This window comes from Calidris pugnax, unplaced genomic scaffold (assembly GCF_001431845.1).
Source record: "Calidris pugnax isolate Ruff unplaced genomic scaffold, ASM143184v1 scaffold18, whole genome shotgun sequence".
NCBI classification, from domain to species: Eukaryota; Metazoa; Chordata; class Aves; order Charadriiformes; family Scolopacidae; genus Calidris; species Calidris pugnax.
Window position 1 is genome coordinate 16,587,575 of NW_015090812.1, and position 26,011 is coordinate 16,613,585.

Here is a 26,011-nt window from a genome sequence, read left to right on the forward strand (position 1 = left end):
CATGTTGGCTTCCCAGTGTTCCTTGACTACTGACACACAACATGTGTCTATAGATGGTTCTGATTATGAACAGAGATTGAACTTCCACAAATGCAGGACCAACGATACTAATTTAACAATTGTTTCAAATTTTTGTTAATAAAGGCTACCTATTTGGAAATCACCTTCTCAACTACATATTTAGTCACTGAAATTGCACTTACTTTTCTTCCACAATGTTTCAGCAGTATACGTGGCAGAATTCTACTATTTATACGCATTATCACAACCTTTAAATTTTCCACATTTGCTTCAATTCCAAACAAGCTTCATACACAGCTGATGCATTGAGACGTATTGAACTGCTTATACAAAGTTGTTGTACTGCCAACTGGAAAAAACCCACAAGTTTTTTTTCCAAACTAACATGAGCTCCTAGGTCATAATATTTACAGAAGCTCTGACCTGACAGGGCCAGATTCTTACTCCTAAATAGCTTCCATGAGGTTTTAGAAGCTGAAAAAAACCCCCTGTAGTGCGCTACAGGAGAATTCCAGTGCTCCAGAGCTGCATAGGTTTGGCGTTATTGCATTCACAATTTCCCCACCTTTCAGCGACCTTGGCAGGGTCTGGTGAGATCAAAAGTGGAAGTAGAATCACAGAATCATAGAATTGCCTAGTAGCTGGAGTCCAGCATTCTGCAGGGATCCCGAGACATCCCATGATCCACAGCAGCCAGGGTCAGACACTGCGAATCAAGACCCCACCAGTGTCCTGTCTTTGTACCACCTTGCAGATGACATGAAACAGAAAGCTCCCAAAACTCCCTCTTCTTCCAATACAATATTGTATTTCTGCTAACATAGTTTAGAATGGAAAAGAATTCTGAAGAGATATTGAAAAATTATCTATGCATAAAGGCTGCACCAATCCAGGCACATACCCGGTTATTTGGTTGGACACAATTAAGTGAGATTACACACGACTTCTACCAATTTAATGTAACAGTTGAAGAATGAAGGAATAAATAACTGGGGCAAAAATTCTATGTAACTAAAGGCCCAAGAAACATTTTCAAGCCTAGTTATAGTCAGAGTATGTCTATGCAAATAAAGTTTTCTTTTAGCCATTTGGCCCATTCCTTGTGCTGATCACAGCACGCTGCCAGTCACATCAGCCTAATTTAGTAACTGAACAATTATTGAAAAAAGGAGTATGGGAACCAAATGGGATCCATTAAGTGAAATGTTAATTAAATGTGAAATACAGAGCTAATGATAATGCACAAGCCAGGAATACTCAGTTTTACTCATGTCCCAGGTGAATTTAAAACGCAAATCTTGAAAACTATTTTAGCAAATTTTAAGTCATGTTCATAATGCATAATACCTCCCTTTAGGGAAGGGTGGGTATCGGTCTGCTGATACACACCAACAGGCTCATAGGAGAAACACCCTAAATACTGGAAAACAGCCTAATAAGAAGAGAGAGCAGGAAAGAAGTCCCAGGACAGCCACTGCCAGCCCCCCTCTCCTTCCCTCTCACCTTGCAAGAGCTCAGAGCACACGGCATTTCCTGCAGCACGATGGGCAGTGAGGGCTGGAGAGCCCTCATACTTACCTGTGTGAGAGTAGATAAACCAGAGCGCTCCCGTCAGCAGGGCTCCGATTACAAACGCCGCAAAGGCAATGCCCACGACGGTCAGCGTGTCCAGGCCGTAGAACACAGCTACAAGTTAAACACACATAACAAGGACTTTTGGTTTTCAGTTGCAAATACCGTTTTATAAAAATTCACCCTTACGCTTTCATTGAAAAGTTTTTTTAAAAATTCATAGTTAATTAAGCACCATTTTAAGGAACAGACTAGCAGATTTGCATCAAGGAAATAAACGTGATGCTTTCAGAGGCTGGCTTCAGTCCAACCAACTGTTCCATATCACAAAGCAAAACCCCAGCTCAGCACACCCAAATGTGGAAAACATTGCAAAAATTAAGCATTTTCAGCTGGCTTTTAATAACTTGCTTACAATTAAATATCCATTTATCTCAAAAATGTGTTTTAAAAAGGCTGAGAATTTTGACAAAAGGTGCTTTTCATTTAAATACCCTAACATTCAAGCCAACTTTCCCCTACATCTCCTGCAAGTTCAGTCTGAAATCTAGGTGGAGAACGGAACTGCTGTTAAGAGGGAAGAGATGCCAGCAAAAAGTCAGCGAAAACATAAATAGAAACAATTGTTTTTCACATTTGGCAATGCTTTCAATAACTGAAATTAATTCCAGAACACAAAAATAGAACCACACACACACGCAAATCACTTTTGAGGGGAGAAGCCCTTTTGCAGTACCATTTCAAGGGTAACAGCATCTGGTTCCCGGATGTGTTGCCCCCCAACGTTAACCACACAAACACAGAAACTTTCAGCTTTTGTGTTTTTCTTTTTGGTGATTAGAAATACTTAAAAAAAATTAATCACTCCTTTAGCAATCATTTGGGAAAATTTCTTCTTACAAAATTGATTTCTAATTTCAGTATTTTTAATGTCTCCAAGTGCACAAAATGGCTTAGGCCAGTGAATAACATTTTACTGACTAAGCTGGCCAGGAAATGAGCTGCCTGGATCTTCTCAGTAGTATCCTTCAGTGGAATTGCAGTTCTCAAAACGCAACCAACACCCTCACTATACACATTCCTGCATCCAGCAGATTTCCCCACCAACATCCCCCAGCCCAACAGCTCCTGAGATCCTCAGGGCTATTCCCCTTTTCCCCTTTTGACAAATGTCTTCTCCAGCAGTTCCTGTTGGCAAGGGCCTTCAGGATCCATTTCTGGGCGCCTGCAACCAAAGTCTGCATCTGAAACACCTGATAGATAGCAGCTTAGAAGGTTTTTCTCCTATTTCTTCTATGAGACTATTTCTGATTCCTTTGGCCACATCTGGTCATTTTAAATGCAAACAGAAAAGACTCTCCCTAAACTCAACTGTTTTTCCCACAAGGCACCAGGAAGTGTCCTCTCCATTTAGGAGGAAACTTAGAGGAAAGTCACATGGAAGCTAAAATGGCAAAAGCATAATTTGTTATTCCCGTTGCTATTCTGAGCAAATTTAGTCCCAAAGATATAGGGACAGGAGCAGAGGAAAACAACCTTCTTTGCACTTCCTTTTCTAATCTTCCCATTCCTCCATTCATTCTTGGTTTTGGCTACAAATAACCTTCACCTTCCTGTCTATTACTGTCTTCTAGTGCTGTTTCTCTCCTTCCCTTCCTGGGTCAGTAATTGACCCCTGTTAATTCACTATGCCAAGACATCTATAAAAACCAAAGAAATGAATCTGTATGAAGTCAGGGATCTTATCTACTGCATGGCCTGTAAATTCTGGTGCCAGACGGCTAGACGTGGGCAGCTGCAGTGCAAGGCAGGAGTCAGGCTTGGAGTAGGACACAGGAGCTCCCTAAGATGGCATTGCTGCTGACACCCTGGTATAGAGAAGCAGTGGCCTCAGCAGAGAAGGGGAAAATAACACAAACACACACACACCAGAAAATGAACTTGCTAAGGGTGAAACTCTCAATGGTGTTTTCCCAAATTTGATTTTCATATGTGCAAAAGGTCACAGCCCTTCTTCTCTAAAGGCTGATGGGAATCTCAATCAGCAATACAGTTAGAATTCTGTTCTATCCCAGAATTTAACACGTACACTCAAAAAGCCTGAAGATAATTTTCTTCATTTATCTAATACTTTCTGGACAAAAGTTTAAGGGTTAAAAGAAATTGGTTTAAGAGTTACTTACGTGGCTGTCTCACATTTGGCTTTGGAAGGGAAGGATCTAATTGAAAAAAAAATAAAACAAAAAACACAAAACATTAATCAGACAGAGTTCCACATACGGCCTACAAACTATGCAAGTAACCTTCAGGATTTGATCTGACAGAAAGACATTAATTGTCACTTTTACAAACCAGGAACTTCAGAAAAATCAGCCCAAATTCAATAATTTTGCTCAGCTCAGAAAAATTCTAATCATATATTGATCATTCCTAAGAGGAACTTATCTACAGTACAGTTCATGCAGCACACATTTGTTTTGCTGGCAACTACACCGCAACCTTTCCCAGTCAAGATGTCATCAGGTCAGATCCGCAGTGACTCTGGTTATCTCTATGCGGAGCACTTAAAGAGCACCAATTGCAAAGGCTGTTCTAAGGTGATTACACTCATCTGACTACTCACTAATCATAAACATGAGATACCTGTGTGCTAAATCACGCCACAAAAATTAACATCAAACACTAGCCATAACGTCTAAAGAAAGACAGTATTATGGCATGATAGACACTGCTTTGTCCAAATTGCACGAATATGAGTTGATTCACATATTTTCCCAAGTCCTACTTGCTATTCTGTCTTAAAAGTTGGGTGGTTGTTTTGTTTTGCTTTTTAATTATATATAGGAAATAAAAGATCATAGCTATTATATCAAAGCTATTTTTCTTGGCAAGAATATCAAATATCATCATCACTATCAGCATGTAACAGAAAGAGACAAGTAAACATATGTTAAAAAGTGAAGAATTTTCCCTTCTTTTGCTTAACTGACTTCTCTTATCTTTCTCCAAGAATGTCACCTCAAGCAGAAGAGCCAGAGATTCTGGCTTTAGACCTGAGGACCTGTTTGGTTAGCTGCAGTTTGCTTCTGGATTGTAACCCCCAGTAACCTAGGGATCCCATTTAAATTCTGGCCTGAGTGTGCTCAGTGCAACAGCTGTAAAAGGATTAGACAACACAGTGTCCCAATTTTTGTTTTTGCATCTTTAGCAACTGAAAAAAAGAAGTTGTTTAATTGCTATGTAAACATATTGGCTCAAAAAACCTGAAAATAAATATATTTATTTATTTCACGTATTCTTAAACCAAGACTATGTTTCTAACTTCTTAAAACCCAAATGGTGGCACTAAACTGCTAGCAATATCCTATAAGATCATTAGGCTCTGAGATACACGTGCCTACAATAACCAAAAAAAAAAGCATTTTATTCTTATACCGCATTATTGTCACTTGTTCTAACACATGACTATCTCTTCCAGATCACCCTTGGCAGGATGGTAGGAAACAGGTGGAACAGGAGTAGGAAGCAGGTGAGAAGACAGAGAGGTGTGTGTGTGTATGCGCGTGCACAAACAAGCTGGAAAGTCTCAAGCGCACTTAACTGCAAAAGCATAACTGAGTGTTAAGATTTGTGAGGAGGGCTGGACTGAAACCAAGGAGCGCTGAACAGTACAAACATGGGTAAGGGCACTATCAGATTGTCCAAACACTCCACTGGCATATCCTAAGTGCCAAGAAAATGCCTTCTGAGCTGAGGGGAGAATTAATTTTCTGTGCTCATTCTGTCATTGGCCCCTCTACAGAGAGTATAAAGTCTGCTAATTAATGATAGGCTGTGTAGTCCATTATCAATTCTCCTCAGTCATCCAGTTCATACATGTATTTTAATGTGGTTTGCTCAGAGCGACACAGAAGCAGCAGGAATCCTTGAGGTCCAGGAAAAGCATCTAATTTAAAAACATCAGCAGCCAGCCTTTAGGAATTATCATAATTTTCTATACATTTGTAGGATAGTGGCACTTGTTAGCTGCTCACTTGAACTCCTTTCTTTGACTTTATTTGCTTTTGTTTCCACACTTAGCAAAATCTGGACAATGAGACTGGTAGATTATTTCAACAGAAGGACATGTATTTCCTAGTACTTAAATGGCCATCCATATGTCTTTCAGTGAAGTGAGGGAGAGCCTGTGTGTGAAAGGCAGGAATGCAAAGTAAAGAACATGGCATGAAGTTGGATTTTAGACACTTCCATCGGGATCTACTGCAATAATGTAAGCAACTGAGTTACAGCTAATAAAATCAGGAGGGGAGGAAGAGTTATTCTCATTTAGATATACAGTTGTGATTTCTATTACAGTCAATGACAGTCATAAGCTTACGTCTGAAGAAAAAAAGGTGACACCTTTGCAATGACCAGTTTGTTCTGACTTTTGAAATGTCTCCATTGACTTGGAGAGCAGATCCAATGGCAGTAACTCACATAATATGGTTTACAACAATGAAAGCTGGCCTGTTCACATGAAAGAAAATGAAGAACACCACCTCTGAGATACAAATTCTTCTGTTCAGTAATACGATATAATTTTTTCTCGTATCTTAGGTTCACGTATTGGCCAACAATGGCATTTGGCTTTTAGAAAGGGGTTGCTTGATGCACTGCAGAACAACTGCATACCAACAAAGCTACGTTGTTAATGTGCCACTTTGTATTATGCCTGAAAGCTGTGATACACTGGGGAGATTTCCACCAAACAGCCCACAATTAGACTAAATCACCCACAATGCAACAAAATACTCTATCACGCTGTTGTCTTGTAACTAATCTTTATAAATTTAGCTCATCTTTGCACACTAAGACCTTGTGCCTCTGACAAAGACAACATTCTGAGTGGAGCCCGAGACGGGAGCTGTGCACAATGCTCCACACATCGGAAGGGCGAGAGAGCTCAGAGTATGAGTCTGTTTATTGAAAACTGAACTTCAGTTCCAGGATTTACTCATTCCCAATAGAATAACCACTGAAAAAAAAAAAAGAGCTTTGCAAAAAGAAAAAGCCCAGAATCAGGCCCAAAGCACAGTTTTAATTGTACCACATTGACAGATCAAATACTTGCCTTTAGATCATAGTCGATTTGATCTGTATTATTAAATTTGTAAAAAATACCAAACATGAGCCGACTTGCAGGAACAGTTGCTGCTTATGTCCCCTAGCAACGCTGTATGGTTCTTTAAATTGTTTGAAGACTAAAAAGCACCCTCTGTACAACAGAGGTTAAAGGACTTCTGATCCCCATCCTTTTGACACTCCACCAAAAGCATTCCAAAGGTCAAACAGCCTTTGGATACAACTGGAAGATTTTGATGTGCATGTAAAGCCACTGAAGCTTCTGATTAAACTCCCATGCTAATACAAAAATAAAAGATAACACATGTATTTTCTTCTTTCAGTGCATCAAAACATGACTGATGCTCTTGTCAGAGGGATTCACTAAGAATTACTTTCAAAATTAAGTGAAACTGTGAAAACAGTTCTTATTTCCCATCACTCACAGGGCATACTCTTAAGCTACAGCACAGTGTCAACATGCTGTTTGGCATTATCTCATAATACTCTTTGGTCTTTCCAACTCCTCCAACCAGTTACCTGCCACGCTCATGAGTTTTTCCATAAAGATTACATAACCAAACAAGCCCCACCAAAGGGGAGCTAAAATACCTTTGCACATCTCATCTTTCGCTTTTAATAGTTTAACAGTCTAATGAGTGTCTCTCTGGTGGCCACTCATTTGGTTTACAAACTTATCAGGCTTTAGCATCTTCAATACTTTGCAATTCCATTGTTGTTGTTCCTAAATATATGTTTACAAGCACAATAAGGAAATGATACAGCAGGGAGCAGAGCACTGCCTTTGATCTCTGGGCAACAAGAAAATGCTGGAAGTGCTACTGCTATATTCAAACTTCTGAAACTCATATTGTTGTGTAGTACTGTATTCCTTTCTCAAATGCCTGGCAAAACCACATGTCCAGAGATCAATAAAGGCAGTTTAAAGGCAAGGAAGTGCCATGATGATTGCTGCCAGGGAAATGTCTAAACAAACCTTACAAATACAGTATCCCCACAAGATTATACAATGCCACATACTTGGAGTATTCCCCGATTTCAAGCGGGTGTATGTTACAATATAATATATATAGTTTTATTAAACAATTCAAGCTCATTTTCATACCTTCTGTTTTTCCTTCATGTGTTATTACAACAAGGGGCTTGGTGAAGGTTTTCTTGTTGTGCATCATGGCCAAGATCATATCCACATTGAGAGAGGTGCAAGCTTCATCAGGAGGAATGCACTACAGGTGGAAAAAAAGGTGTGAGGTCAGAGCTGTCAGGACAGCTGTGCTTCAATAGTAGTAATTACTTTATTTTAGGATGTTTTCTAAAAATCTGATAGCCAAAACACTAGCCACCAACACATGTGCTGAGCAACAATGACAAATCATCTTTTAAAAAAAAACCACAACACTTTAAGGGGGTGTGCATAAGCCCCAAAGTAAAAATAAATTCCAAATTCTTAGAACACATTCTTTAACAACTAATTTACAGCCGTTTCCATTAGTTATAAAAGCACAATTTGGCAATTCTCTTTTGTAACAGTCAGATCGCAATATTATCTGATATTATGCATGTCTTTGGAAATTAAAGCTAGCATTGTTTGTGCTTTGGATATAGATAGCAAAGATAAATCTGAATGACTTGTGTAATAAAAAGCAATTTCTATTTATCCCACATAACCACCTAATGAAATTTAAACAGAAACTGTAAATTATGTAGTCAAAATGCATAGCATTGTAACTCTTATCTATTAAAATCTTGAGCCTAGAGATACCATGTTCATTACATCAATGCCACAGAAAACAGTTTATTCACTTCAAAGTCCAGGTGAAAAAAATAACTTATTTTCACCTAAATCAGAAGTTTAGACTTTAATAGACTACTGACCTTTGGCAGTCCTTGAGTATCTTTGTCTTTATTTGTACACAAAGTCAACTCGCAGTGAAGAAAGAGCAGTGAGATGTTGAACATTGGTTTAAACACAAAGCTAAATCTTTTTTTGTCCTTCTGTGCATATGGTATCGGAAAGTTCACCTTCTCAATGCTGTAGAATTTAACAGATTCATCTTTAGGACAAATGTTTTCTATAATAGTGTAGTCAGACATTCTATCTGGATTTGAAAACGGGGAAACAAAGCATGTTTGAATGGCAAAGCCCAAGGATCTGTCAGCTTTAGTCACAGACACCTGCAGTAAAAAGAAAGAGATGGTAAGATCTCAGAAATGACATTTTTAGTTCACATTTCATTAACATTATCAACAGCTTTTTAAGCAGTTTTCCAGTGCCACTTCCAATCTGAACTATTTTGAAGGCTAAATGTTAAGGGTAGACTGTCAAACTGAGACACAGAAAATCTGTCATTTCAAAACCAGCAGCTGTTTAATAGCATAACCGTACATAAATACAGCAATCCCTTCTCTTTCCGAAAGCAGAGGAAAAACCCAGTCCAGATCAGACACGTAGTTAACCACTGCGAATGCCACCTGAGATGGCACTGCTTCCCTTAGACACACAGACTATAACAGAGCTGTATGGAAGTCAACTACTACTTCCACATCTTTGTATCTGTTTGAAACTTTAATGAAAAAGAAAAAAAAAAGAAGAAAAAAACCCAACAGACATAACAGAGAACCCACCCCCAGCCAGGAGAGGAATGCAGAGGCAGAGGGGAGGTCATGGTCTGACGTGTGGGTGGCATTCCTGAAGTGGGGGGGTGGGAGAGCCTCCTAAAAAGCCACCATTTCTTGTGAAATGATCCATTTAGTTTATTCTAAGTCTGAAATCCATATTCTTTTATGAAAAATAATTAAGACTGCAAACTTCCAGGGCCTGATATTGTTCAGCTGGACTAGAACGCAGACAACAAATGCTACAGAATAATTAGGAAAAAAATTTAAATGGAATTTATAACAGATGAAGCATGTTGCTCTTAATAAACAACAGAAGTGTTGTGCCTAACCATTAACACTGCCTGATGAAAACAGTTCCTCAGTAAATTGTTTCCTTCTAAGAAATGTGCCTTAAATGCGTACTTAATCCATACATGCTGCATGTATATTTAAGGAAGACCCTGTCAAATTTTCCTCTGGTCTATACAGAAATTTTTGGATGCTATGAACTGTGCAGTGAATAAAGGCACTTCTCATTTTTTTCTCTCCCTTATGTGAGCAGCAATCAAATTAGAGATGAAGGGATGTGCTGTAGCATCTAAGCAAGAAAGACCATCTTCTAAAAAGACCAGAAATAAAGACAGATGAATGAAAGTCAAGCCACAGAATGCTGACAGATAAACAAGCTCATGGTGTAAACCAGTTAAAAAAAGAGATTATGGCAAAGAGGACAGGCATACAGTATCATAAAATGCCAAAAGGTAAATAAAAGGATGAATGATATCTCAAGAACAGAAGAGAACTAAGAGGAAGAGGAGACCAAAATATGATAAGAAAATGACAGCAGAGAACAAAGGAAAAAAAAGCCAAATGATTCAAGTGCAAAAAACATTTTTAGCAGAGAAGGAAAAGGGAGATATCAAGTTCTTACAGACCTAAGCAAATTATTGACCAAAAAACCAAAATATATGTGTTTAATAACAAAAGCAAAACAGAAACAAAAATGAAAAAAAATTTTAAAATCTGTGTCAGCTAAAAAGGGAGTCACAGAAGTTCAAAACTGATACAGATTTTCCACTGTGCAAGAAGGACAAACAGAAAAAACAGGCTTCTGCCAGGACAGGTGATGAAGAAATCAGAACATCTGTCTGAATAAACAGGTCCAGAACCAGACAAATCCAAAGGGCTTAGAGCCAGGGGGATTCATCCCAGATCGCTGAAGGAAGTAGAGGTTTCATTCAAATAAAAAAAAAAAAAAAATGTGTCTTTTATAAATGTATTTTTAACTGAGTGTGACATACTTTCTTTTTGCTTCAATTGTCTTATGTACTTTTCACTGGGTAGAGAATGAGGAAGACACACAACACACTGAAACAATGAAGAAAACTGCACCAATGTCAAATGGGCCACTATGTTTACCATGTGCAGCACAGGCTCACAAAGAGGAACTAAACTTGGGCCAGGGAAACACAGCACAGCACTGCTTCAGTCAATATACTCATTTCCTTGGTCTTACAAGCTCATAGCTCACCAGTCATGATTTATTCATCTATAAACTGGTGATACTACTTCATTGCCAGTGTTGTATTTATCAATGCCTACAGTTACTGGAAAAATGTAAAATTGTGTTCATGTGACTACCTTTAGAAATACTGATTGTATTGGTTTGAAATTCCCCAGGTTTCATGAGCACCTTAGCAATACCTGGAAATATTACCAGGTCCATAACACACCTGAAGTCAAGGGTACCTGGCTGTTGACTTTGCTGGTCTTATTTATCTAAAGCTGTAACATCTCAAGTGTGATAGCATTCAAAAAGAATGTAACTGGTGTTTGTAAGTGGATTGGAGAAGATCAGGATTTGCATTTACTTTGTAACCCGAGAACACTAGCATATGGAAGACAGACACTTGTAATTATTTTTTGCATGTCTACATCTTTCAGATGAGATTCAGCCATATTACTCAATAAAATGGACCCTGAAGTCTTCATCAGGAAATGCCAGTTCAGAGCAAGAGCTCAGAGACCACCTTTAAGTTTTACAGAGAAAAGCAGATTTGCCAGGAATGACCAATCTACCTTGTAGTCAAATTAATCCATTATGCAGGAATCCTTTCATTTTGACCCAAAACATTGTCCTGGTTCTTACTGTCTCTGTTCTCTGCAGCCACCAAAGCAACAACCCATGTGCCTAAAGCAACTGCACAATGAGACCTTGAAACTGACAAGAACAGATTTGGCTCAGTTGCATGGCCTTGCAAAATGTTTCCCTTAGTTTGAAAAACTTTTTCAGTTTCTTACCTCTACATATATTGGCCCATTCTCAGCTACAGAGAAGAGTCCTTGGGAGGGAGCAAGGAACAGGTCTGTTTTGTACAGCTCCATGTTGAAGGTCACATTGGTGATGTGTGGTTCAGGAGGCCAGAACATGCCTCTGTCATCCTCTGGCCGGGGCAGTGTGCAATTAAACTGAAATGAAAAAACCAATACAAATACATCCTGAGTCGGGAGTGGTAGCTGGATAAGGATACATTTAGAGTGTACCATATAGGCCCACCCACATCCCGTCAACTTAGTGCAAATCTTCAATAGGGTCACAAGAAATAGAAGTGAGAAGAAATGTGTTAAAAGGCAAATTAATTGCTATACAATTAATGCAATTTATGTGAAATGCCTATTACAATAGGCATTTCTCTATTGTCAGATGCAAAACCGAGAGTAACATACCGCTATTTCAGGCCAGCTTGAGAAAGTGACATCTCCCTCATCAGCATCCCCTGGAAATCCATTATCACCTGATTCCATGTCATCATCATCAAAGCCACTGCTTTCAGCTGGTGATGACAGCTGAATGACAATCTGCACAAAAGGTATTGCAAGCGTATAAAATTAGGTGATAACTGAGCACTCTCTTCATGGTTATTATTTTCTTCTCTCTTCAGAACAATGCAAAGGCCAAAAGAAGTGCACCAGCTAAGCAGATGGTGAAAGCACGTCTTAAATAGCCTTGTGCTGAGCATGTGACACATATAAGTTATATTTTAGAGAATGCCCTTTGGTTTTTGCCAGAATTCAGAGCCAGCAAAGTCTGGGTGCTGGTGTCTGAATGAGCACCCTAGCATTTCCATTCTATTTCTAGTATTTCTATAACCAACAGTGGAAAAAGAAATAGATTTCTGAACTGACATTTTGCAACTTACAGTTTTCCTTAATGTGCTCACAGAAAATCACAGAAAGTGTTAGAGTGACTAAAGGATCTTCTCTAGTGTTATTTGCATATTTTTTGTAGATATGTACACCCAAACCATTATGTCCCTTTCTTCATTTTTCCATTCTTCGTTTTTCTCTGAATTTCTACCAAACTTAACCCCGCCTTTTTTTTTTTCTCCTTTGCAAACTTCTCCATTTCTTCACCTGAAAATTCCCATTTTTGTTTTCCAACATTCTGCACTCTGTGTGCCCTACAGCTCCTCGGGTAGTTCCCTCCCTTCCAGGACTATCTCTTTGTTTTCTTGGACATAGAGCAACTGCTACAAAGTGATACAGACACTCTTTGAGACTCCACTGCATGGGATTTATTTTTAAGGAGAAAGGTTCACAAATTCTGAAAGATATCATACATGATTTGGAGTTTAAGTGAGTAGCCAAGACTATTAAAAGACATGATGGAGAAAGGAGAGGAGGCAAATATCCATTTTAGTTTGGGCCACAATAGAATATAGGGACAATGACAGTATTTAGCTCCAGACACGTGCTGTTCTGTAGTTTGGAGATGTTTCTATCTGCAGTCTTGGTTTGGGACTGTTTCTAAAGTTAGGTGCTACAGACTTGCCAGTATAGAATGGTTTTAACCAGGCAAGGTCAGATCAGATTGCTTTAGCTGTGTTTGGGTTGGACCACAGGCTTTCCATCATTTGCCAGAGTTACTTCTATGTACTGGAAAGCTCCAGCAACAGAAACGTGTCATAACTTTCCAACCCAGATTAGCTGCACTCTACTCAAGCTCATAAACTGAGCCAGCCTGGAAACAGTCACTTAGAACCTAAGTATGCTCCTTAGCATCATCACTCATATACAAGTACTCACAGTCCCTTCATCACGTACATCAACTGACAACAAATATGAATCCAAATTATAAGAGAAAAGCAGGCACAGATAATGTTTTTCCTTGCATTTTGAAAGCCTTTTTCACACACAATTTTGGAAAAAAAAGTTTAACTTAAAATATTTCAGAATATAAATTAAATGGTATTGCTTTGTGCAGTCACAAACCTTTATTCCCATTTCTCCTTACAGCTGCGTAGCACTGCTTATGTACCAGCACATCAAAACTTCTCTGAGACTGGTACAGACGGTCCCCAAAGCACAGCCACGCAGTTTTATAAAAGTATTTAACTCCAGTTCCTCCTTTTTCCTTTGGGATATTATCTGACCACAAAAGCAGACTGAATATGCAGCCTTCATCCCTCCCTGAATATAGGGACTGTAGCTGCAATGAGCTTTGAGATAGACAGGAAAAGATCAGGATGCCTCCCCTTTTTGCTAAGACTAAAGCTAACTACAATAGCTTCCTTGTACCGCTGTGATGTGTAGTGCAGAGGCTCCTCTTTGTAAGATACTCACAGAGTTAAAATAAACAATCTTGTTGAAGATATATGCTGTCCGAGTCCCGCATTTGTTCAGCAAAGACTCCAAAATGAAATGGGTACCATTCATCCTGGCTTTGCAAGAGTGATCCAGCAGCGAGAGCTCTGTCCTCGCGTAGCCGCTAGCCTGAAACAAAGGCACTTTGTAAGTGGCTGAAACACAATTGTGTTAGGCTCTTGCTTAAAGCACAGCTCGGAACACTGCTCATGACTGCTGATAGGAGGAAGTGAAGTTCATTGTGCTGACATCCAGGGAAGGTCACTCTCAAAATGCTGCTACACAGGACAGACAGGGAATAAATGTAACATGGAACAAAGAAAACAACAGGTTCATTATTAATCCGCCAATAATAATGCTGAGTCTGTTTGGTCTGAAATGAGCTAAAAATGCTGTCTGTATCAGGCTCTTTTCCACAATGCAAATGGACACAAGCAACCTGTCAGCTGGTATATGGTAAAGAGATCTATTCAGGTCTCACACAGCTACCAAAAGCAGCTTTTTTCTACTTTGGAGATTAAAAACTCAGACTGGTGGTTGGAGTACAGTAACTTTTTGACAGAACCAACACTGCAAAACTTTAATCAGAAATCCCTCTACAGACTACCAGATTGTTGGGAAGAGGAAACATGACCCTAAGTTATATCAAAGGATATCTACAGTATAGTTTCCACACCAAACTATTTTTTGGGAAGTTGCATGGTGATACCCGTAGATCTTAGAATGTTTATTTTTTTTTCATGAAAATACCAATAGGAAAAATTTATTCACTGGAAGGGTTATCAAGCATTGAAACAAGCTGCCCAGGGAAGTGGCTGAGTCACCATTCCTGGAAGTATTTGAAAGACGTGTAGATGTGGTGCTTCGGGACACGGTTTAGTGGTAACTTGGCAGCATTAGGTTTATTGATGGACTCGATGATCTTAAAGGTCTTTTCCAACCTAAATGATTCTATGATTTTATGAAATAAAATGGTCTGCCCAAAAAAGCCTGCCCAAATTTGAGAATAAGAGATCACACCAACCTGCAGAGAGTCTTTTTCTACGGCTACTGTCATGGCTTTGTCATCACACTTTATTGACAGGGCTACACCAGCACTGCCCTGAACCTCTTCTGGTTCTTTATGTTTTGAGAGGGAATGCTCAAAGTCATGATTTATTAATGTATCCGCCGAATCCCTAGATGGGAAGATTCCTTCTCCCACTGTGTCATGTCTTCCTCTGTTAATGTGAAAAGGAAAACCCAGGCCATCACTTAATGCAGGATTCTTTGGGGCAGGCAGTGGGTTAGCACCCAACAACTCTGTCAGCTCCGGAGGAAGGGAATGGTCTTCTTCATCATTCATCTCTTCTACAAAAAATAAGGGAAAGAAAGAACATTAAGTTATTCAATAATTTTCATTAAAGTCTTCAGAACTAATAATTTTCATACAAAAAAAAAAAAAAATATCCAGAAAGAAAGCTCTTGAAGGGCATCCAAAGCAGCATCTTTATACTTTTCAGGTAACTAGCTACAATTCCTCTACTAAGGGTTTACTTGTTACTGAGGCTTCTAATCTTGGTATATTTAGTCCCTGCTATAAATCTGCCTCACTAAGAGCTGAAAATGAGCTTTGAGGAGTGGGTAACCACAGAGGTAAAAGAAACATCCCATCAGCAAATACACTATTTTAGTGCTGCTGAAATAGTCTAAGTACAAATCATTGGGTGAAATTCTTCCATTACCTGCCCTATCACAAATTCAGTCACTCCACTGTTGTGGAGCTACTGACATGTTTCACTTTATTCTGGTTGAGTTAACTTTGTACAGAGTAAATGAGAACACAATCTCCTAGCTTATACACGTGACTGCTCAGGACAGAAATCTCAATATCTGGCCCAAGTAGATAATTACCTGTAACCCATGAAAGTGCAATTGATAAAATTAATGTGAACATAGGCTTTATCTAAACAGAAAAATATTTGCATTAATTAAAATTCAGAATTTGTGAAAAAGCAGATGCAACACCACTAGCTTCTTTACATCAGCAATGGCTTCCACCAAATAATTAATTTTTTTTTTAATGGTTATATTTATTCCATTTGCTCAGACTTTTTTGGTAAGCCAGTTTTCTCTGCAAACAATTTTAAAATTGATTCAATTTTCTCAAGGAAACACTGTGCTGACACTTCAGTGAAAGAAAAAAATATATTAATCAATACTGGATTTATTAACTAACAAGATATTCAGCTGCTGAAGTCCCTTCCAGTGAACACTGAGCATGGTCATCTATAATGGCTTGTGAGTTAGATTAACTATATTCATTTAATTCCACCAACATTTCATGAAATAACAAAATTTGCCTAGGCTTTTATAACCAGAAAGCCACAGATTATATTTTTTTTAACCAGAATTCATACATATTACCAGCATTCTTGATGATGAGCAGTGAAAATAGTGCAATCCCCCCCAAAAAAGCTTCAAAACTAAGAAAGCACCTTTTAAATCATCACATTCCTGGAAATACAAGATACATTTTTTCTGTATGTTTCAAGCTTACCTGTATCTTCAAGTTGCAGATGAAATCTGTTAGCAACAGGAGCTTTTGTGTAGGAAGTAACTGGACTATAGTTATGCTCATAAGCCCACTTGATCAAACTCTCATGCGATGAGGGAATATCAGGTATTACTGATTTACTCATAGTCATAGACCGTTCTGTTTCCTTTCCAAAACCAATACTATTTGATGTCTGAAAACAAAGAAAAACTTGGTTCACAATTTACCATTTAAGGCTACTTAAAACAGAATAATGACACTGATTGAACATGTTTTTTACTCTATTTTACTCTATTAAATAACAGCAAACTGAGAACACCTGGGAAATAAACCAATCTCTGCCACCTTAGGCACAGAACTGCTGCACACATGGAGAAAAGCCTCCCCTTGCTCCTGGCCTCTGCCTAGAGTACAATAAATCAAGGCAGTCAGAAACTGTTAATCCCCAAACGAGACGAAGATATATTTACAGCCATTTGTATAATGCCATATTTTCTTCAAAACTGAATTGAAATTACTTCTGAGGTGAGATTAATTCAAGATGACAACTGATTTTTCAGATGTCCCCTTCATTTCTCTGATTAGAGCACTACTTAAGCTACATACGGGAAAACCTTTGTTGAAATGAACATTACTGACAAAGGCAAAACGTAGCATGGTCACGAAGCAAAGCTGATACCAGCTAATGCTTTAAAGTCAGCTAGCACTAACACTAGAGGAACAGTCTGAGCTTCATACTAGAAATGTTGAGTATGTTAAACAGGATGGAATTAAATGCTTAACAGAGCAATAAGTGAGAGCATGTACATTTATGCAAGGCCAAACAACTTAAAAGACAGCATATAATTTCCACATAAATAAAATTTAAAATTCAATTTACAATAGAAGTTTTACACAAATACATCAACGCACAAACTCATAAATGCACTTGCTGATCCCTTAATTTTATTACTAAATAATTTACAATAACGGCTTGTCAAAGTTGGCCACGGAATACAGATGAGTCACACAGTCAATCTTTACTGTAAATGTTTTGAAAAATTTCAAATTTTCTTTTCCAAATGTGGAAGTTGAAGGAATATAACAAACATCTCTAGCTGTTAGAGGGGCAGTTAGAAAATATTAACTGGTGTTACACTTTAAAATTGCTTTTAAGTGCTTGGCATCTTAAACATGTATTCACACAAAGCTAAATAGATACGCATTTATTTCTACACTCACAACATTATCGCGACAACAATCAATGACGACAGAACAGGCTGAACATACACACAGCAGGAAAGGCACAATGACCCACTTCTCAATGATTTCTGCAATGTGATTGAATTGCACTTTCTATATGCAGATGACAACGCTGAATGCTTTACAACAAACACTTCCATTTCCACGCCTGATTACCTTCTCCATAGAATCACAGAATGATACGGAGTTGGAAAGGACCTCTGGAGATCATCTAGTCCAACCCCACTGCTAAAGCAGGTCCACCCAGAGCAGGTTGCACAGGAACTTGTCCAGGCAGGTTTTGAAGGCCTCCAGAGACGGAGACTCCACCACCTCCCTGGGCAGCCTGTTCCAGTGCTCTGCCACCCTCAAAGCAAAGAAGTTCCTCCTCATGTTTAGATGGAACCCCCTATGTTCAAGTTTGTACCCATTTCCTCTTATCCTCTCAGTGGGCACCACTGAAAAATGACTGGCCCCATCCTTTTGACACCCACCCTTTAAGTATTTATAGATGTTGTCAGATCCCCCCTCAGTCTTCTTTCCTCCAGATTAAAAAGATCAAACTCTCTCAGCCTTTCCTCCTAAGAGAGATGCTCCAGGCTCCTAATAATCTTTATAGTCCTCTGCTGTATTCTCTCCAGCAGTTCCCTGTCCTTCTTGAACTGGGGATCCCAGAACTGGACACAGTACTCCAGATGGGGCCTCACCAGGGCAGAGTAGAGGGGAAGGATGATGTCTCTTGACCTGCTGGTCACACTCTTCCTGATGCACCCCAGGATGCCATTGGCTTTCTTGGCCACAAGGGCACGTTGCTGCCTCATGGTCATCCTGTTGTCCACCAGGACCCCCAGGTCTTTTTCCTCAGAGCTGCTCTACAGCAGGTCAGCCCCCAACCTGTACCAGTGCATGGGGTTATTCCTCCCCAGGTGCAGCACCCTACACTTGCCCTTGTTGAAGTTCATCAGGTTCCTCTCTGCCCAACTCTCCAGCCTGTCCAGATCTTGCTGTACGGCGGCACAGCCTTCTGGTGTGTCAGCCACCCCTCCCAGTTTTGTATTACCAGTGAACTTCCTGAGGGTACATTCCATCCCTTCATCCAGGTCATCAATGAATATATTGAAGGGGACTGGACCCAGTACTGACCCTTGGTGAACAATCCATCATACAGCCTCCATTTTTTTCTTTTTAAATCCCCACTGTTTTCCATCAACATGACCAAATCTTAATTCTCTTTCACTCTAGAATGTCAAAAGACTGCACTGATCTCTTTTGCCCATATCGCTTTTATACAGTGGTGGTAGGGACCTGCTACCCAGCGTCACAGAGCTCAGTTGCATTTCTGTGCCTGACCTCAGAAACTGAGCTTTTGAACCAAGCCATGAATACAGCTCAGAGAGTCCCACTGGAACGGCATAGTTTACTTTTAGCTCCCTCCCTCATTTCTTCCTAATGACCCCGTTCTGCATCCTTTAAACACTTACAGCTTCGAAACTGAAGTTAAAGGGAATTTTAGTTGCAAAGTGTCTTGGTTTGTGGATACTGTTACTAGTACAGTTATCAGTGACTAGCAAAGGCCACTGAAGATAAGAAACAAAAAGGAAGCAATAGGTATCCTAAATTTTAGTGTCTGGTTACCATTTTGGATCAAATAAATTTTTATTGTTCATCAGATACAAATCTGGCCATGATTTATCACACATTTTCATATTACCACATGGCTTTCACTGATTGGAATTATTATTCTATCCCAACTTTGCTGGATCTCCCTCTCTGCTTTCCTTTTCTTTTTTGTCATGAGGAGACAGCTGAACAAATATTATCTCAGAATTTTACTGTCCTAGCTGGCACCTGACCATGTCCAGGGCTTGTTTATACCTCTCCACTCCACACTGAGCCTGTAAATGTTCATCGCCTTAATGAAACAAAACTGAGCACTAGGGTTTGCGGGAATAGACACACCTTCCTTCACTTGCCTGCCCTGCCAACACCTTCACACGCAGTGTAGGAAACCAGGCAATCAGAGCCACCTACCAACCTACTCAGAACAGAGAGACCTTTTCAGAAACCGCTGGGCGGTTGTTCGCATGTAAAGAACAGTCCCTCCAAGCTTTTGAAAGCCTCACACATTTGTTCTGCCCATTTCACCTCTCTTCCTCTTTGCTCCTCAACACACTTATTTTCTTTCTGCAGTTTCACTTCTTTGTCCAATGTGCAACTCACAGCTTTGTAAAAGGACCCCAAATCCAAAGGACGCAATGTGAACAGCAGTCAGTCCACAAGCACGGGGCTGATGGAAGGACAGAGTGCAAACAGGAGTTAAACACAGCCTGGGAGGAAAGCGTTACGTGTGTATTATGTGCAATTACTTTACGTAAAATATTCCCATTTTTACTTGGTTTTGTGTCCACCCTTGTTTCAGAGTTTCAAGAAACACAGCAAGCTGGGAGATGAGCTAGATGACCTAAAATGTCTTTTACATATTTTGTCTATGAACTTAGACCTTAATAACTCACAGTCCTGGGTTTGAGGCAGCTTAGCACTAACCTTTCCCTCTCGGTTTGCCAATCCCCTCAAGACAATTCTGATTCGTACTGAGGGCAAGAAGTTAGGAAAATTGAAGTGCATGGAACTGATTCAACTAATAAAAAAGAACATTGTGAAACATTACCTAATTGTTTAGTAATGTTTTTATGCATTGTCTAAATTTGGGCTTGGAAAGGCCTTCAGCTTAATAGAGATACGAACAGATCCTAAAGACTGGATGTACAGGCATTTTAATGACACGGGGGTGTTCAGTTTCCTCCCACACTCCCCTCAAAATAAAGGAGAACAAACACACATTCAGAAAATGAAGCATCTATAATAAATGAAGCAATATAGCAAACAGTTACTCACAAATCCTAACATAAATATACAAAGTCTCTTATATACTGACATTTCCATATATAGTACTTTCTCTTTTTGTTAGTCTAAATAAAATATTACCTTCTGCCCCTCGTTACAGAAAGAATATTCACTTATACTTTTTACTTCTACTTTCAATAATTATTAAAGAAGAACTTTAAAAATAGCAGCCTTGCTTTTCTATACTCAGGTGCAGCACTTCAGACACTTTAAAATCCTCTAGAATTCCTCTCCCTGAAAATTAATTGTTCATAAAGAGGTAGCTTCATGGATATGAAATATGGTACTTTAGCTACCTCTAAGCATGAAGGGCACAATTCTCTATCCTGTGGAAGTAGACCCATATAGGTCTAAATATACAGTGGTGAATTTTATGTAATAATTTAGAAGGAAACTTTCAAGTCAAGCATTGGGTTTTGCCCTTCTGATTATATATGTACCAATCCTGGGCAACTAACCTTTATCTTTCTCTTTAAGGGCTGATTATTTAGGAACTGCAGAATGACCAGAACATCCTTTCCTGTCCATAAGATAAAGATGTGTCAGGGATTAAAAGGGAATTTCATCATCCACCCTAAATAACGTTTCCATTCAATTTTCTGAGCAATACCATAATTTTTTTTTATTTTATTTCCTCTACTCTCAAAATCTAGCATGAAATCCTGCCTACTAATCTGTCCTCTTAGAAGATTTAGATCAAGAAGCCTTTGGATCCTGCCAGAATTGCCCTTGCAGTCATTATAAGGAGAAAGCTACTAAGCAAAGTAAAATTCTTATAAATACAGAACTTGAAAATGTATCTGAGCTACTGCAAAATTGGAAATCAGGAGGCCACTGGGTGGTCCAGAGCAAACATTCAGCTCAACTCTACAGTCAGTGTGCTCCTAACTGATTGCTTAAGACAGATATAGGACACACATTTACAGGCAGCAAGATCAGTCCGAGTTTATTTATTTATTTCAGAGTAAAGGAAAACACATTTTCTTAGTAGAAATGCTGCTGAGACACAGAGTGTGTACAAAAAAATCATTCTGAATCAGAACCTCCAATTATGCATAAGTATAGTTTCAGAAGTTTAGGCTTAGAGATCCTGGGTTTCATTTTTTAAAAACTTATCTGCAGTCTGAGGAGAGGTAAGGTCAAGTCGACCAAACGCTTGCTGGGGACAGAAGTACTGGCAGGGAAGAGGGCTAGAGACTACTGCAACCACAAGTAGAAGGATTAAAAAAAAGTTTCCACTTATAAAGGGATGTGGGTGTGTGCTGCATATCGAGGATTACCCATTCTGCGCTCTTTCCAACTTCTGAGATGAATCTGTAGACCCAGTCACCAAAGTAACAGCAAAAAGGGAGTGGGACATCCAACTGGGTGTTTAGGGTACTTCAACAAAAGCTGAAAAGACGTAGACCCTAAATCCGTGTACTAACCACTTAGCTTGGCTTCTGTGATGTGCTGGTCAGGGTCAGCTTAATAGCCCATATATTAAAGGTTAATGAGAAAAAAATACATGGTTTCTGTATTTACTCCTTGAAATCCAGTAATAATTAAAAAAGCAGCTAAGAGAGAAAACATTCAGAAATCAATATGATTTAGCACTATATCACATTTAAATGGATTCCATACTGTTGCAGTATGATATCTCTCAAAAAATAAAGGTGCCTTAACTTACAATCACTTCCAGCTTTCCCTGGACATCATGCGACTTGATAACCCAATTGACAGACTTTTTACACTTGAGGATAAGTACGATGTCTCTGACAAGTTTGGCGCCTGGTTGAGATGGTTTAATGTCAACGATTATATCCACCTGGAAAGCACTGCATGTGGAAAATAGAGAGAAAGTTAGACTAGAATGCCAGAAATTTTCAGCTATCAACCTTCTTCCAATCCATCATGTTTCCACTGTCTGGCCAGCTGATTAAAATGCTGGAGATTATCCCAGGCAACACAACATGTGCAAAACAGATTGTTATTCCACATACGCTTAAATGATTTTGCATAACAATAGAAACAAATACTTTTTAGACAAATAATATTTTTGTCTCTTGTTTACAAGCAGTGTGCTACTCATTTCAGCTATTACTTACAGCAGGTTAGTTATATGACTAGCAATTTGATTTATAAAGTAAATATTGTTTTTTGTTTCACTGTGACAGTGCGTAAATATAGCTGTTTCAGTTTCCTCTAGCTATAACTGTATTAAAGCTCAAACTAATACCTTAAAAAAGGCAAACAGACAAATTAAGCAGGTTAATACTAAAAAAATGCACAAATACTATATTGGGGAGCGTCTCTGCCTAGGCAGTTAAATTGTGGAAACTACTTTTCTTAGGATCTGCATGTGTTGAGGAATTAAGCCGTGTATTCAGTTTCCAATACTTCTGGATAAATACTTACTTTAAAAAGAAAAGAAAAGAAAACAGATGTCCAGCCTACTGCTTGCTGGAAAATAGATGAGCACTATCCAGATTTTCAAGACCTTGGTAAAATAAGTAGAGCAAATGGCTTTGTACCCATCAATAACATCTCGTCAAGCAAAATCCTACTTCAACAGAAAAACCTTTACTTCCAGATCATCTCATGGGGCCATATGTCACAAGAACGTGCTCATCCCCAAGTAGCAGGTTTCAACTAATACTCTGCACTGAGACTTAGTGTATCTTGGGACCCTCATTTCACCTCCTGCAGCTTTACACATGCCCGGCTCAGCTTCTGTATGTTTCTTGGTGGATATAAACTTTGTAAAGATAGCTGTGGATAACATATAAAACTAAGAACAAAGCAAGAGGAATTTAACTTATTACTTTTTTACTTTTAATAAAAAAATATTTAAACATTTTTCAGTGTTATCATCTGAAAAACGAATTCCTATCGTCCTATCAGCCCAAGCCAAAAGCCCAGAGGGCTTAGAGACCGTGCTGTCATTGCATAATGCTGCCAGGGCCTTAGGATGATGTTGATACTAAAGAACACCTCTGTTCAGGATGGGGCTGCAACTCTTGCCACACACAGGCAAATCACTTGGGCCTACCTGCTCCACTTCCACTACATCTCAGCACTTCCTTAACTCTCCCAAGGTCAGTAGGCACAAATAGTCTCAAGGTTTAGGTTCACCATCTTGCAATGAGATAATCACTCTTGCAATGAGATAATCACTCTTGCAAAGCCCTCTCCTCCCACCTCTATCTCCCTGTGTGATTTCCATAAGGATGGGATATGCTCAAATGTAACTGCAGGAGGAGAACAATTGGACAATGCTGAACATCCAATGTCTACAGTACGCAGAGAGGATTTTAATTCTACCTTATCTCTGATGAAATTGTACCTCTTGCAAAAGGGAAAATCATCTTAAGTTTTATAGCAAATTCTGTTCTAGCAACGATACTCAGCACTTATGAAAAGCTTTTCCAGGTATGACTATCTGAAAAAAACACCATTCATGTGCTGCCACTAAGACCTAGGACAGACCAGCAAAGGATGAATGTTTTGAATGTCTTAACTTCCAAGGGTACTTTTGACAATTTAAATAATCCTTGTAACGTGTACAAAGAGTTATGTAATTTTCACTAAGCACTTGTTATAAACCATTTTGGTCAGTGAACCACAGTCAACCCTTAACATTTCTTGCAATTATCAAACTATCCCTTAAGCTCAATGGGAAACTTGACAGAAAATATGTTACAATTCTGCAGACCAACTGCGAAACAATTACCATGGACTGCAGATCACTTGCAACCTCTGGATCACTGTTTGGGAATCACTGCCCTAGTCCTTGCTGCCAGTCATCCCTACCTGTGACAGGTCAAGATTACTTTTAACATCTCTGTCACCTCCTCCTATGGTGGTTCCATCTTAAACTGCTGCCCTTATTCATATTCCCATTATTCACCTAATTCTTGGAAAAAATTGATTGATTGAGCAAGAAGGGGGGCAGGATACAATCCACAAAAACTGTGCTTTGCAGACTTTCCAGAAAAATCCTGGGATTGTGAAGCACAATCCAAAATCTTTACATAATAAAGAACTGATTTCTATTGAAGGCAAAGTACTAAGGTCCAAGATCTTCTTGTAAGGATGAAATGGCTCCTTTCAGTTGATTTTCAATAGACAGGTGAAATCTTTAGCTGTGATTTCAAACAGATTTAGTCTATTTAGACAATACTTTACCTGTATGGATTGGAATTTGGAGTGATTAGTTCAATGATATGGACTTCTCTCTCTTGGACAAAGTTAGACATAAGGCACCCTTCTGCTGTTTTTGGTTGTAGATATCCCGCAAGGTAATTTAAAGAGAGAAAATTCTTTTTTATGTTGCATGAGGGAGGAAAAACTTGATCTGGAGGGGGAAAAGAAAAAGAAAGAATATGCACCTTTACATATAGATATCAGCTTACATACATGTACGTACCGTGACTACTTCAATGTGTCACTATATTTTATGACATAGGTCTTTAGGCTAAAAGGTATTTCTACTATCTACCATAAACACTTAAGATGATAAATCAAGATAATATTGAAAGGAAGATCACTGTTGCAACAACACACCACATCTCTGATGTAAAAATAGATATTTCTAAACAGAATGGTTTCTATTTACAGATTTAAACATTTAATGAAAGAAAAATCCTGACAAAGAGAAATCTGAAAACAATACTGAAGCAAAGTATATAAGCATTTTTCAAAATTAATAAGATGCATTTAATTTGTTCCTTGCACCTTTAAAAAAAAGACTTCTTTCTTTTGAAATTAACTCATAGAAAACTTTTGTGAACAATGCCTCCGCCCTTTAGAAATGTTTTATTCCTCTTATTATGAGCCTACCATATTTAAAAGACCACAGAAAGTATTTTCCATTTCCTTACTCAGTATATTTTCCTATATATTGTTTAGTCAGAGTCAGTGTTGTCTAGAAATACTGTGGTTCTCTTGTGCATGGAAAATTGAATATAGCAAGCAATGGATGAAATCAGTTGTTGATATTAAGGAAGCCTGACCATAATATCCATAACTGAAATGAAGAAATTCTAGAGCAGATATTCAATCTCTTTTTTTGGTTTTAATTGCCTAGCTGATCACAAGCATTAATGAGTGTACAATGCAAAACATAAAGAATAGGCACTTGGTATGAAGTACTCATGCACAGCCTACATTGCTGTATGCCAAGAAGCAATATTTCCATTGAGAAACTGGAATACTTTGTATTTCTGAGATGGTTTTACATACAAATTGTCACAGTATGCAGGAGGACTAAGTATCATGTTCAAAAAGTCTGTAAGAATATAATTCCAAATGGCTGGCTTTTTGACCTTTGCTTTACAAAGGCGCCTTTCCTGTTAAGGTCAATAGCAAGACAGAAAAAATTAAAAAAATGAAATATAATGCATTATGCAT

General features: G+C 38.7%; 1 protein-coding gene across 1 annotated transcript in view; it reads right to left on the reverse strand.

The window, feature by feature from the left end:
- Positions 1-26,011, reverse strand: part of TGFBR3 (transforming growth factor beta receptor III) — a 104,064-nt gene that overhangs the window by 4,767 nt on the left and 73,286 nt on the right. The window contains exons 5-15 of the mRNA XM_014938888.1: positions 24,788-24,956; positions 22,290-22,437; positions 16,499-16,688; positions 14,984-15,309; positions 13,939-14,088; positions 12,043-12,174; positions 11,617-11,784; positions 8,593-8,892; positions 7,823-7,943; positions 3,777-3,812; positions 1,600-1,707 (exon numbers count right to left, since the gene is read on the reverse strand). Of these exons, the coding sequence (XP_014794374.1) occupies positions 1,600-1,707; positions 3,777-3,812; positions 7,823-7,943; positions 8,593-8,892; positions 11,617-11,784; positions 12,043-12,174; positions 13,939-14,088; positions 14,984-15,309; positions 16,499-16,688; positions 22,290-22,437; positions 24,788-24,956 (1,848 nt within the window). The remainder of the gene's footprint in view (positions 1-1,599; positions 1,708-3,776; positions 3,813-7,822; positions 7,944-8,592; positions 8,893-11,616; positions 11,785-12,042; positions 12,175-13,938; positions 14,089-14,983; positions 15,310-16,498; positions 16,689-22,289; positions 22,438-24,787; positions 24,957-26,011) is intronic.